At 46.2% G+C, this 14,605-nt stretch overlaps 1 protein-coding gene across 7 annotated transcripts in view; it reads left to right on the forward strand.

The window, feature by feature from the left end:
* mical2b (microtubule associated monooxygenase, calponin and LIM domain containing 2b) overlaps positions 1-14,605 on the forward strand; it is a 42,289-nt gene that overhangs the window by 16,131 nt on the left and 11,553 nt on the right. Inside the window, exons 9-22 of one of the 7 annotated variants that reach the window (XM_076263967.1) lie at positions 782-897; positions 1,036-1,162; positions 1,384-1,468; positions 2,201-2,348; positions 3,123-3,322; positions 3,976-4,070; positions 4,294-4,365; positions 4,569-4,676; positions 10,139-10,246; positions 11,204-11,390; positions 11,542-11,606; positions 11,907-11,985; positions 13,321-13,408; positions 13,777-14,058. In XM_076263967.1, the coding sequence (XP_076120082.1) occupies positions 782-897; positions 1,036-1,162; positions 1,384-1,468; positions 2,201-2,348; positions 3,123-3,322; positions 3,976-4,070; positions 4,294-4,365; positions 4,569-4,676; positions 10,139-10,246; positions 11,204-11,390; positions 11,542-11,606; positions 11,907-11,985; positions 13,321-13,391 (1,461 nt within the window). In that variant the 3' untranslated portion in view covers positions 13,392-13,408; positions 13,777-14,058. Of the gene's footprint in view, positions 1-781; positions 898-1,035; positions 1,163-1,383; positions 1,469-2,200; positions 2,349-3,122; positions 3,323-3,975; positions 4,071-4,293; positions 4,366-4,568; positions 4,677-6,061; positions 6,350-6,510; positions 7,369-10,138; positions 10,247-11,203; positions 11,391-11,541; positions 11,607-11,906; positions 11,986-13,320; positions 14,059-14,605 lie in introns of those variants that run through there. The other 6 variants (XM_076263958.1, XM_076263977.1, XM_076263940.1 and 3 more) reach the window with 6 other exon arrangements.

Genomic DNA, 14,605 nt, shown 5'->3' on the forward strand with positions numbered 1-14,605 from the left:
GGCAACATGGTAAAAAGATGAAAATGACTTGATTTTACTTCCGATTCATTTTACATAATGATTCTCCAAGGTATTAACATTAACATTTTTCATAACTCCATGTAGGACGTTTCTGTACATAAATGTAAGCACTGTGGCAGTAGTAATGCAATATTTAGAAAATGTTGGCTACTCTTGATACTCAAGTACTTTTAAAAACAAGTACTTCAGTACTTTTACTTAAGTAGACATCTGACTGTTGTACTTTTACTTTTACTTGTACTTGAGTAAAATTTAGCAAAGGGTATCTGTACTTTTACTCAAGTAATGAAGCTGTGTACTCTGTCCGCCTCTGCCTAGAACTAGGATTCTATCAAATATCATGCCATAAGCTAGGGCAGAAATGCACTCTATTATGCAATGTTGACATAAGGTTTGCTCAAATTATTCAGCCCATGTCAAGTCATAATGTGTCCAAAGTCAAGACTGTACTTGTTGCTGCGTGTTAGGAAAGGAAAGGCCGATATCCCTTTTGTGGTGTAAAGTAAGCTTAGAAAGTGCATGGACAAAAGTGGAAAGGCCACTTCATTCATGGCATCAGCCATGCCCTTGATTGAAAAAAACGGTTAACCACACCTTAGACTTTCAGGCTTTACCTAAGGACTTTCAACCATACTGAACACTACTGCACAATGCATGAGGAAATCCTCATGGACAGAATATGCTTGTGAAAGCAGCGTGTATGTAGTAATGTGTGTGTGTGCTGGGGCTGCGTCGACTGATGATGATGTTTTCTGTGCAGCCCTTCTGGCCAATGGGGACGGGCTGCGCTCGCGGGTTCCTGGCTGCCTTTGACACGGCCTGGATGGTGCAAGGCTGGGCACAGGGGAAATCCCCGCTGGACATCCTCTCTGAGAGGTGAACGGACACCACCGGCATGAACACCTCACTGGTCAAAATGCACAAATATACTTTATCATTGTGACTTGTACAGCGCTGGGGCTTCATATGGACTTTGACATTAAGCTAAAATGTTTCCGTCTCATTGTTGCATAGGGAAAGCCTCTACAGGCTGCTCCCACAAACCACTCCAGAGAACATTTCAAAGAATCTCGAACAGTACACGATAGACCCAGCGACACGGTACCCAAACCTCAACTCCAGCTGTGTGCGGCCGCATCAGGTGAGTCTGGCTTGAATGGTCTCGTTAAGCCTCTTAGGGAGTGAACCTCCAAGGCCATAGATTTTAGTCTTACCATCACCTCTGGCTGTGCTAGATGGGTAACTGTAACGAAAAAGGGATAAAAAATTAAATTAATTTGTTAAATAGTGAGTGTGGAATTGCATTTTCTTTTCTACTATGTGATCTTTCCTTCATTCCATTCTTCCTTTTCCCCTCTCTAGGTAAAGCATCTGTACATTAATGGTGAGCAGGACTCAAGTTTGCTGGAGCGGGGTGCTGCTGTCCGCAGATCTGTGAAACGTAGAGGTGAGTGACCGCTGAAGCCCGCGAGTTGAACTGACCTCTTTGTCTGTTAATGCCAGGCAGGGACTCCGACTGAGGAGGCTGTGTTGCTATGTGTCTGTCATCCTTGGGCATGTTTTATAATTCCCTAAAGGAGTCATAGCACTCAGGCGACACCCTTCATCTCTGCCATGTAGCTCATTAGAAACCCACATCAGAAGACTCTGCTAGTGCTACATTCTCCCTCTGTGTCCATATTGGTGGCGCCCTAATTAAGCCATAGCTGTGCTTTGTTTGCCTATGCTGGTATGTCCTAATGGTCACCTGATCTGTGGTGTATGGGACAGCTGGTTTCACCTGGATGCCCTGTCAATGTGCACACAATGCCTTATCACTGTTCCCGTCTGGCACACCCATCCAGCACAATGATGACCGCTAGTGTTACAGGAGGCCAGGTCAGCCTAGCCTGGTCAGAAAATGTGCTGCCGCTCTCTGCAATTTGATCTCTGTTATAGACCCGGCAGTCTAATCAGGGAGATCTGTAAAAATACAAGCTTTGAAGTGTGCTTGTGTATGCATGGAAGTTGTTCTTTTTGTTTATTCTCTAAGGTTAGGTTGCATTTCCCTTCACCTCAGTTGGTTTACTGATTATATTGTGCCACATTTAGATTGACATATTCCAACCATTCATTTGCAGCACTGTTGTAAACAGCAGAAGTTGATAGGGAAGTACGTAATTGTGGTGCTTGTTCACAGAATCCGAGATCAGGCCCAGCCGACTGCTGTCCTGGTGCCAGAAACAGACTCAAGGCTACCGCGCTGTGGAGGTCACTGACCTCAGCTCCTCCTGGAAGAGTGGCTTGGCCCTGTGTGCCCTCATCCACCACTTCAGACCGGAGCTTATGTGAGCACACTTACACTCACCCTCACACTCACTCACCATACACACTCATACTCAAACTACCTATACACACTCAAATATGGAAGGTAGTCAGAGGGAAATCATATTTTGTGGAAGGAAAGTGTCATATTTGAGTCAGAGAACATTAGATATGTTCTCAACATTAAAGCAGGTTCAAGACATTTGAGCTTGAGATTTGGGAGTGTAGTTTATGAGCTTGCTGACTGAGGTCGGTGTAGAGGTCTGAAGTCTGTGTTTGTATCTGAGCCTGCTCTCATACCCCTCTTATCTTACCTGTGTGAAAATAAACATCAGGGTGTGCTGTAACTGGGCTTCTTATGACCTCATGCTGGGCCTCAGTGTACACAGTTATGTCATTTCTCCAATTCAATCTCACTTTGTCTCCTTCAGTCTCTCTCTCTCTCTTCAGTCTCTCTTTCTTTCTTTCTTTCTTTCTTTCTTTCTTTCTTTCTTTCTTTCTTTCTTTCTTTCTCTCTCTCGCTCTCTCTCTCTTTCTCTCTTTCTCACAGGCACCCAGCCTTGTCACATCTAGATGTGATTAAACAGAAATAATTTCAATGAGTTATGGTGGCATAACAGTTGGGGGAAAGATAACACCACTCGTAACCATGGGTACCATGACATGCACACCACTCTTCCATTCAGCAGACATTTTGTTTGCCCTCACACAGCACCTCACAACAGCTCACCCTGAAAATGCAACAGGGTGGCAGCACTAATCTAATTTGCCTCGGGCTTGACCTTTCCTGCCCCCAGTGACTTCGACTCCCTGAATGAGGCGGATTCGGAGGCCAACAACCAGCTAGCGTTCGACGTGGCCGAGCGAGAGCTGGGCATCCAGCCTGTGACCACGGGCAAGGAGATGGCCGTCGTGCAGGGACCCGACAAGCTCATCATGGTGCTCTACCTCTCCAAGTTCTACGAGAAATTCTACAGTGCCTCCCTGAGAGACTTCGGTATGACCCTCCCTCTCTCTCTCTCTTCTCTCTCACTCACACACACACACACACACACATTCACTCCCTCAGTTTAACACCTCTGTATCCCCAATCTAAGAGAACTCTCCCCATTTCCTGAGTGTATTGACCTTGTTGCCCTGTCTGTTGTTACTGCTAGGGTGTGCACATAGGTGTTAATACGAGGAGAAGCATTTGCAGTGTCGTCAGACCATCAGTGTCTTAGTAAGCATCCATGCATAATGTCATCCATGTATACATGGGACATTATGGCATGGCATGTCAAATGAGTTTCAGCGCTATGCATAGGCCTTTTTAATCCGGTAGACCAGATAGAATTGCTTGTTGTGCAAGGCTAGTGGTTAGAGTTATGAAAGTTTGGTATCTGAAATATGCAAGCAGGCCCCTGCGTGGGTCATCTTACACAGCAAGAGGACTAGGCGTGTAGAGTGCCTTCGCCATTTGCCCACAAGCGTAGTGTACTGGTGTAATGCTATGATTTCACTATTCAAAAAACAGGAGGGTAATATTGCATTGTTATCACATAAAACTTATATAAAAAAATAGCATTATGATTTACAGTTAGTTACAGTATAATTAGATCTATCAAATATCCGAAAGTCATGGCAAGATACTGACGTGGTTGTTTACAGGTGCTGCCAGAGAAAAGGATGAAAACAATGAACACTATTCATCCAAGTCTAACAACCTAATGAACCTCACACAGCCACGAAAGAGGATTCCAAAGGTAGGCTGAGGCTAAGCCTGTCTGAGGCCTTTGAATGACCACCAGCTCTAAAACATAAATAAATAAATAAATAAATAACGGTAATGAAAAAATGTGTATGTATGTATGTGTGTATGTGTGTATGTATACACACACACATTTTTTCATTACCGTTATTTATATATAGATATATATATATAGGAAAAAGGAAAAGCATGAATGTTTGTCATTTTTTTATGTATAGGACAAGAAGAAGCTGGAAGACAACGACTCCCAGAATGCTAAACGGAGACGGAACTGCAGCTATTTGGACGAGGTGTGTGCTCTTTGGACTGTTGAGTTACAGTAACTTACATCATCAAAGCTATGCCACAAATGCACTAGAGATGCACATACCCACGTTTCATGTGAACTGATCTTCATTCTTATGAACAGCTGATGAGTTCTGCTGCAGTCAGTGGCCTCCAAGTGATTGAGTGTGTTTGTGTGTGTGTGTGTGTTTGTTTGCTTTCCTTTCAGCTGTTAACCGGTCAGGCGAACTCCTCTGCAGAGGGCTCAGTTCGTTCCATGGCGCACCTGCGGGCCAAGTTTGAGAAGAACGCCTCCGGCGGGCTTCCACGCAAACAGGTGAGCTCACCTTCCCATCCTTTGAGCACGCTCATACTCCCCCACCCCCCCCCCCCGCTCCCACAAACTACACGCGCGGAGCACCCAACACTGCCACCTATGCCAGATAAGTTTGATCAGCAATCTTCTTCCTAGTGCACTCTGTAGTCTTTTCTTTTTTCCTTTGTTTTTTCCTTGGATCAAAACAGCGGGGAGAGGGGGGAAAAAAACAACGTGAATGGCCGTGCAGTGCAGTACAAGTACAGTCTGAAGCTCAGGTTCCCTGTATTAGAGGGTTGGGGGATTTGAGTGAAATGCTCTCCAATCCAATTCTGAAACTTAACAGGGAGCATAATCCCTGGTGAATGGCTCCTTTTGTGTGGTAAGAATATGCTGTGTCCGCTGCTTTGCTACTCCCCACCTGGCGGTCCGCCTGAGGCCTAAGGGTGCAGTACTTTAGGAAGTGTGTATAGGCTGGGTGTCTTTTCCCCATGGCCGGTGTGATGGAAGAAACAGGCTCCCACTTTCTCCACAGTATGAGGGCTAAAGGATTTTCTAATGATCCTATTATGTAGAGAAAGAGCAGTGTGGTCAATAAGTTTTTCCTTCTGATGTGACCCTCAACCACATAAAGGAGTTGTGTAGACAATGGCTGAGTTTGAGAACTGATATAGCAGAGGAACAAGTGAGGTGATCATCATATAATGTTTAGGGAATAGAAAGACTTGTGGTGGTTCAGTAGAGGGCTAGTGTTTAGCTGTGCAAAAAGCTTTGGCTTGACAAAAGCGTATTTTACTTTTGTAAAGTTCAGTTGAGGAGTTTCCTTATTTTTTCCGGTACCGTCTCAGTTCCCTTCACTGTTATAAAGTGAATTGTTTTGCTTCCTGAACTGTTACTTTCAATGCAGTGGTTGTGTAAGTCCATTACAGCATTGGTCAGTGTCCGTTTTACGCTATGTCCCTGTTGCTTCCAGCGCATGCCGGATTAGAGGTGACAGCTGGAGGCGTCTAACCTTTAATTACAGGATTACGCAGGATGTGGGTCATGCATGAGTACTCAGATGTACACATGGTCCTTAAGCTGAATGGAGAAGGTGTTTTTAAAGTTACGGTGGAGGTCAAAGGTTACTACGGTCACAGGTTCACCGTGGCGATCATATGGATTCAGAGAATCGCTCCTTACTGAGCCATGTTTAGAGATCAGTCTTAAAGCGCCTCTCTATTTGCGGCACAAATATCCAGCGATATTCATCTCTTGCTCTCTTGCATTTTTCCTCTCTGTTCTGCATACCTGTCTTGCTTCTGTCATCTTGTTTCCTCATTTCCTGGTCTGTCTGATGTTCCGTGTGTGTGTGTGTGTGTGTGTGTGTGTGTGTGTGTGTGTGTGTGTGTGTGCGCGCGCGTCAGTCGGAGTCTGATTCGGACTCTGATTCCTCCGAGTCCCCCCCTCCCCGGCCTACCACGCTGGACTGGACCGACAATCCCCGCTTTGCCAAGCCCAAGGACCAACCCCCTCCTCCCTCACCTCCTCCCAAGCCCAAGTGGCAGGTAACGTTAACTCCTCCGGCCCGTACAGACTGTCAATTAGCAGCCAAGACTGCCACACTGGCAGACCGTCCCAGTAAGCTCCCAGTTCACCTCAGATGCCCTTAATAAAGCTGCTGTAATCCAACTAACACCATCAGATCAAAAACCCTTTATCAGAGGTACCCCACCCCCTCTTCCTCCATGCCCAGGTTCCACTAATGCCAACAGACCTTGGTGTGATGTACGCTGAATGACGCCCTCTGCTGGTGTCTACGTGGACTCCTCCTTTGCTCACTCATTCCTCTGTGTTGTTGTCCCTCTGCCTGCAGCCGTCTATCTACTTGAGGCTCCTGTCGGCGGGCTCCTCGCCCCAGAGTCCCAAAGCCAGCCCAAGCTCCTCATATCCCCGTAGCCCCAGTCCCAGTCCCAGTCCTGGCTCCGTCTCCAGCCCTGCGTGTGGCTCCAGTCCTCAGTCTCAGTACATACACTCCATCATTCCTCTCAGAGTTCCACAGGTAGTCCCTCCAGCAGAGGGCTCGGGTGAGGCGGCCTACCCAGACTGGCCCTCATCCTCCTCCTCCTCCTCCTCCTCGTCTTCGTCTCTGTCCTCCTCCTGCTCCCTCCTCACTCCAGCTCTGTCTGACATGCACCAGCGGCAGCAGCACCTGGAGGACGAAATTGAACAGGTGATCAGCATGCAGTGTTAGAATCGGACCACTAAGAGCCTGTGTTCACTAAAGCCTGTCCGCTGTATATTAGGGATTCACCCTCTCACTCATGTGTTCACCTCCACTCCGTGCGGAAAAGTAAAGGTTAATGTAAAGTTGCCTTAGAGAGAAACCAGTTATGTAACTGTCTTTGCTCCTGCACATTTTGGCATCAACACTTATCCTGGGTCATGCAAGGTCGTCATAATGTCCTAGCCCTTGTCCACTGATGTAGAACGCAAAGGCTACTTAAAAAACAATCCACAAACAAGTCAGCATTGTTTGCAAATCTAAATCATTTGTAAAGCGTCTCTTAATGGCAACAGTGTTTGAACTTATTGGGTCTGCGCACGGTAATCTCCCATTCTGGCTTGGCTGAAAGCTGTGGTTTGTTTTTTTCACCTCTCTGTTCCTTTCCTCACGTGTGCTGCCCTCTTTCCTCATCCTCCCTCTCTTTTCTCCCTCCCTCCCTCCCTCCCTCCCGGCCGCTCTGCAGAGGAAAGCAAAGACCCTAAGCGCTAGGGAGTTCACTAGAAAGAGCATAAAGGAGAGGGCTCAGCACCTGTTCTCCATGTTCCCCGGTGAAGTCGCTCGGGTCAAGGTGATTGCATGGTGCCCCTTGCCTGTGTGGTGTGTCCTCTCCTAGCATCCACAAACCACTTGTGACTGACCTCAGACCTCACATTCACTGACCAGCTTTAGGTCCTGGTTTTGGCATGCGTCCTGTGAGAAATTCCTATTTAGTATGACCACATCTAGCCCGTTTGGTTTCATTAGTGATGCACCTACTGATGTTTGTTTATGATGTTTTTGTGTTTGGGCTGGCAGTAATTTAGCCCAGTGTCAGAATGCACGTACGCTCAATTTAAACTTGAATATGATGTGTTACATGAGCACTTCTATCTTTTCTCTCTCCATCTCTATCTCTATCTCTATCTCTATCTCGATCTCTCTATCTCTATCTCTCTCTCTATGTTTCCAACTTCTTTCTTTGGCCGCATTGCTGTGTTGTGTGGCGGCGTGCTCTCTACTTATCCAATTAAAAGTTCTTGAATGAAGTGGAGGCCGTCGCTCGCTCGTTTGTTTGTTTGTTTGGACTCTGCTCTTTTCAAATGGAACTAATTAGGATGCCGTTAACTGGCCCTGACACAGCTTGAGTCCACTGTCCAATGTCCTCCCTTCCTTCGTCCTTGTGAGTCACTCACTGCCCTCACTCACTTTTTTTGTATTTATTTTGCTCTCTCCCTCTCCCTCTCTCCCTCTCCCTCTCTCTCTCTCTCTCTTTCTCCCTCTCTCCCTCTCTCTCTCTCTCTCTCACACTCTCTACTGGGTGCTGTCATTCCAAAACATAAAGGTATGAATCAGTGCATGGAGCACACAAGGCGGGGGCGGTAAGGGGAACTGAGTGTGCTGATCAATGGCTCTTCTGTTGTAGTGATGATGTTAATACTTATATTCATGACTCTCCCACCCCCGTCCCCCCTGGTCAGTTTGGCATGTACTGTCCAAACTGCTTTCATAGCCTGTCTTCCTTTTTGCCTCTCTTACCTTTATCCTCTCTTCTGAAACATAAAAACAGGTCTTTACACCTACCTATTCTCCCACCCCTGCCTCCAACCCTTCTCCTCCTGAGAGCCCCTCCACCAACTCTCTCCACGTCTCCTCCACCCTGTCCTGTCTCCCTCTCGCCCCAGCCACACCTGAGCCCTCGAAGCAGGTAAAAGAATGAGACGCTTAGACACAACAGCTGTCTGAACTGTGTGGATGAATTTGCTTTAAGAGGTCTCCTGCTGCACAATGTTACCACTCCATAGTTCCATGAGTGAGGCCCTCCTACACCCCAACCCCCCCCCCCTCCCCCGCTGCGTTTGCCATGTACTGTCCGAGCTGCTCATAGCTTGTCTTCCTTTTTTCTCTCTTCCCTTTCTTTTCTGCTGAAACATAAAAACAGGTCTTTACGTCTACCTATTCTCCCACCCCTGCCTCCAACCCTTCTCCTCCTGAGAGCCCCTCCACCAACTCTCTCCACGTCTCCTCCACCCTGTCCTGTCTCCCTCTCGCCCCAGCCACACCTGAGCCCTCGAAGCAGGTAAAAGAATCAGACGCTTAGACATAACTGTGTGGATGAAGCTGCTTTACGTGGCTGGGATTCATTTAAGAAATAAACACTAGTCACTTTCATTTCAGAGTTACTAAACAAAGAATTATCACAGTGCCCCCAGCTATCATGTCTCTTCCTGCTGTACAATACTACCTTTATAGTTACAGTTCAGACACTGAAATATACAGGAAGTTATTATATCAGTGGTGATTTATTAGACATACTCCTGAACTTACTGGAAGGGAGAGTATGCGCAACTCCTTCAGTTTCTGTTTCTATGGAAATACATTATTACTGAAGAACTAGTTCTTTAGTTTTTGAAATAAGTGTTGTTTCATTGGTTTTAGTGCAATGGAAGTGCCTTATTATGTGAGCGTGGTCTTAGTCAGATCCATTTATCTGAAAACGATCACGCAGAAACCTCCAGTTCTCACAAACAGGTAGAGCCACTGCATGGATGGCATGTTTGAAGTTCCTGAAATAATGTATGCGTTATAGACACTTGGTTAAGAGGTGGTAACTGCATGGCTATGTATACCCCATCCCCCCGGATGCATTTGCAGACACATTGCAGAGTAATGTAGAAATACGTAAGGGATAATGTATAGAACGCTGGTCCGCTGGCCGTCGGGGTCCTGTTCGCCTTGTCGGGACTTATTTTCCGATAAAGACCAGGATTCTATACGTTATCCCGCTTATTACACAGCTACTTGCTCTAACTCCACATGATATGACTATAACAATATTTGTCTGGCTGTGCTAAATTCAATGGCATGTCCAAGGTTGGAACGCATGGCCTTTCTATTCTCCTTCACTGTTTCCAAGGTTGGAACGCATGGCTTTTCTGTTCTCCTTCACTGTTTCCAAGGTTGGAACGCATGGCCTTTCTATTCTCCTTCACTGTTTCCAAGGTTGGAACGCATGGCCTTTCTGTTCTGTTCTCCTTCACTGTCTCACCTGCTAGTGCTGCCTCTCCATCGCCTCCTCTTTGTACTGCTACTGTAGTCTCATCGTGTCGGTGTGTTCCTGTTTGTTTTCTTCCCACTGGTTCTCCTGATGTGTGTGTTTGTATCTGTGTGTGTTCCTCCTCTCCTCCTCTCCCCTTGTCTCCCCCGTCCTCCTCTCTGTTGGTGGTGTGTGTGGTGTTAGAGGACAGTGGGGAAGGTCTCTTCTGTGATAGGCGCTAAGGCTGAGACTCTGGCCACCCTCTATGAGACTGACCATAGGCCCAAAGCTGCCAACACAGCACTCTCACCGGTAAGGCCACAGATATATGACCGCATGACAAGTGACGCTGCAAAATGGTATAACGACATGCCATGCCTTTGCTTTGGATAGTGAAAGTTAATTTCATTGCAATGTACCAGTGGTCTTGCTTTTGAGTTAAGAAGCAGGCCATGCCTGTTTTTGTCCTGGCACAGCTGAAGTCACACGCACAATACAAAGGTTTGGCGCACATAGTCTGTAGTTTGGGTTGATAGCCTGCGATGGCACCAGGGAAAAGTGAACTGTATCTAAAATGGCCCCCAGGTTGCTTGTGCTCCCTCATGTGCCTGCATGCAAAGTCCTCGTGTTATCCAGAGGGCTTTTCTTTTGTTGCTCTGGGGGTGGAGGGTGGGGGGGGGGGGGCAAGAAGATGAAGAATTTTCATGAGATGCTTTATTATGCTGTTTTGCATTTTCTTGTATGTGAAGTCAGCAGGGAACCAGACAATGAATGCTCATTGTGGGTATTGCGATGCTGTCCGCAGGTGTGGCTCCAAGGGAGGCGCCCAAAATCAACAGGGGTAAACCTGACCAAATGTGCCTCTGGCTCACCTATGTAGAGCAATGTAGTACCAGTCAACTAAGCAACCCCTTTGGGGGAGATGTAGCTTGAACAGTGGACAGTATTTAGCCATTTTTGACCAAATACTGATGCTGCCAGCTCTTTGATAGAATTATCAGCTATTGTGTTTTCCCCTTGATGAGGGGATCTAATAACTCCGCTCCATGTAGGTACTTGGTGCTTTTTCTTTTTTTTCATAAAGCATAGCTTACTAATGTTGAGGTCGCTACTCTACAGCATCACAATGACACCGTGTGTGTGTGTGTGTGTGTGTGTGTGTGTGTGTGTGGGGACAGTACAGCTGTACTAACGTTTCCGCAACCTTGGCCAGTAGCACCTTCCCTGGCTGTGTGTTTAGCGTCTGTGTGTGTCGTGTCACCACAACAGGGTACGACGCGGAAGGAGTTCCCGATGGGCGTGGGCGGGAGCGACGTGTGCCACTCGTGCAAGAAGCGGGTGTACGTGATGGAGCGCCTGAGTGCCGAGGGCTACTTCTTCCACCGCGAGTGCTTCCGCTGCGAAGACTGCCTGTGCACATTGCGACTGGGTGGCCATGCCTTCAACACCGGTCACGGTATGTTTAGAGCTAAACATTGACCCCACACACACACACACACACACACACACACACACACACACACACACACACTGATCTGCAAATGGAGTTGTTTATTATCTGAAGGAAATAACCATGAATTGCCATTGTTTATGTTCTCATATTGCAGGCAAGTTTTACTGCAAGTTGCACTACTCTCAGTATTTAGCCAACAACAAGAACCGAGGACGAGTGGTAATGAACTCTTCATAAACTCCTTGTCGTACATACTTAACCATCATGAACCTGCAATGATTTATTTTTTTTATCTAGTTTTCTATGGCTAATGTGGAGTAATAAATTAAAAGCTCACAACGTACCCTTCTATCTATATTAAATTATAGACATTCCTGGTCAAAATTCTGAATATATTATTTGATTTAAAAATTCATGTCATGATGACCATATATGATATTGTTATGAATGCCTGTGAACTATTCCTAGTTGCTGTAAGTTTCACTTGTCTGATCTGTGATGTGTGTGTCTTTCTCGCAGTCGGAGGGGACCGGGACATCTTCGCTTGACGGCGGTGTGCTGTGCTCGTCCACCGACGATCTGCAGGGCCAGTCTTCAGGTACCCTGAGTTCCTTGTTTAGGGCGGCCGCGTCCTGGCCACGGTGGCTGGTGGTGTTGCTCCTGGGCGCACCCTGTCGCCTGAGCCGGCAGGCGCTCGGGGCGGTGCGGGTGACGCGGCAGCACCTGCTGGAGCGCCAGGACGACTACGGCTTCCTGTACATGCTGCTGAGCCTGGGCATGCCCCTGCTGGCCGGCCTGCATGACGTGCTGGCCCAGATGTTCCGCATGGAGGAGCCGCCGCCGCTAACCCCCGCGCCCCCACCCCAGACCCTGGCTCAGTCGCTGGCCCAGCAGGTGCTGCAGTAGAGGCGGGCAGCCACCCCTACGCCGCCCCTCCCCTGCAGTCCAGCTCGGGCTCCAGCGCACCCAGATCCCTAACACAGTGGCGTTTTGTTTGTGGTTTGGTTTGTTTGTGTTTTTAAACCTAACAACATAAAGAAACCTGCTGCCCCTGAAATGTCGCAAAGGTGTTTCCATGTAATGGCCAACAGTGTTGAAATGGTTTTGCATAACCAAGCCTGTCCAGTGGTTCCAGCACACCAATCAGTATTTTGCCAGGTATGTGTATGTGTGTCTGCTTTTTTTTTTTTTTTTTAAAGTTAAACAAGGACTCTTGTAAAACCAAAGGAAGCACTGAGAGCACTTTACCTGGAAGCACAGTGCAGGTTTGTGCTATTTGCCTTTGCTTTGTCTTGCTTTGGAAAGAGGTACTAACTGCATGTAATGTAATGGTTCATGTAATGGTACTCACTGTCTCAGTGTTTTGTGTGTGCAATGAAAATGCCAAACAGTATTCATGTTTTTTGGTTTGTTTATTTTTTTTTGGTAACCAATGAGCTTTTGAGGACTATTGGAAGCCCATTTTTTCCCTTTTTGAAAAATGTTGAATGGCAATGTGAACAATGTGTTCCACTAGGCTGGAAGTAGCTTAATCTGTGTTATTTTTCCTGCCAAAGATTTGTTCAGCTCTGTGAAATTGAATTTGTCTTTTTTGGTTGTGACAATCCAGACATGTTCGTGACCAAACCAGACAATGCAGTATTTTAGTGTGGGCAGTGCACTACTCTGAGTGCCTGTGTTCACTCTGACTTGGTCTATCTGTGTAGTATGTTTTCTGGGGAGCTTATGTTTTTTTGTTTTTTTCTCCGCAAGCATGCTGCATTTGAATGCCGGTGCTGAATTTGTATTTTTAGACTGTGGTACAAAGCACTGCCAGATAGAGGTTACAGTAAGACCTACTGGGTCTTGCATCGAAGTATTTCTTGTTCTTTTTTTCTGTAACATCTCATCTTTTCATGTTTATTGCTCTCTTCAATTCTTCTATTCTTCCCAGTCCTTCCAGTCTGTCCTGTCTCGTGTGTAGTCTGTTGCAAGTTTCCAATGCTACAGTCTCTGATTGGCTGAATCGTGCCTGCAGGAAGGTGAATGGGGTCACATGATCACTTGTGTCTGTGGCTTGACCAGTAGCTCTCCTCTTGGCCCCTAATAATCCTCTCTTTAATCAGTTTGTTGTCGAGAACTCCGCATGGGTCTTGTGTATGGAAGTCTTGATGTCCCTTGTCACAGTGTCTCCAAAAATTAGGCAAATTTGTGTTTGTCCCCTCACTGCATCCAAGCTAACGCTACTAACCGAAACGCTACGCCAATGCGAATCTACGCATGCTCTCTATAGCCTGTGGAGCCTATTTTTGTGGCAGAACTATTAGGCCCCCTTTTTTCCCTTGAAATAACAAATGTTTTGTTTTTTTTCTCTCTTTGTTTGTCCCTGTTGAATGTTCCACTCTAGAAGATGCTTATCTCCCCACTCAGTCCCACAACGGAGACTTGTCTTGCTCCTCCTCTTAGAGGAAAAACTGAGCTTGGTACCTGCTGGAGAATTCTAGTTTTTTGCACTTTTTTAAATTAAAATCAAGACAATCCAGAGGGCTTGGATCTGCAAATGTTCTCTTTTTGCTATATTTATAAGACTTCATCTGCCACACTGTACATTTCTTAGGTAAATGATATTTGCTTAATTTATCATATTTGAAAGCCTGTAAGTTAAAAAGAATAAATCCTTTTTAATACATAACTCTTGTTTCCTCCTCTTTATTCAAATTTGAGCTGTTTATGCATTTCATCAGGCCCGCACTCTCAAGTTCATGTCCATGTAAGCCCATGACCATCTATTTGCTAAAGCATTACTAGTATAAATGGCTTATCTGCTTTAAAAGTAACTGCTAAATTAACATGATAAAAGGCAAAGTAACCTTAATTAGATAATAGCAATCATCAGGCTTCAGGATTAGGCTTTTCCGTATAGCCCCAGTGAGTCCTCCCCTGGTTTAATGGCGATAATAATGCCCTTGATTTGGTCTCCTTCCCTGTACATTAGACCCAGTGCTACTGTGACTCTGTTCCCACGGTTACGACTACCCTTCGGCCTCCTTCTCTCACTCTCACCTTGGTCTGTTTCTGGGGTCTTCTCCATCTCTCCCCTTTATTTTGGTTTTATTTACTTGACCAATCACTCACGAGTTGATCAGTTTAGTATGCTTCAAATGGTCTGCAGTGTTCACTTGACTGATTATTTTTTTTTTTTTTTTTTGATCATTTTTGTGGACCTTCAGTATTTCCAG

The sequence above is a fragment of the Alosa pseudoharengus genome, unplaced genomic scaffold, assembly GCF_046254945.1.
Source record: "Alosa pseudoharengus isolate Yale_2024_CS ecotype anadromous, Long Island Sound unplaced genomic scaffold, YU_APseudo_1.1 YU_APseudo_1.1_scf_10, whole genome shotgun sequence".
Taxonomy (NCBI): domain Eukaryota; kingdom Metazoa; phylum Chordata; class Actinopteri; order Clupeiformes; family Clupeidae; genus Alosa; species Alosa pseudoharengus.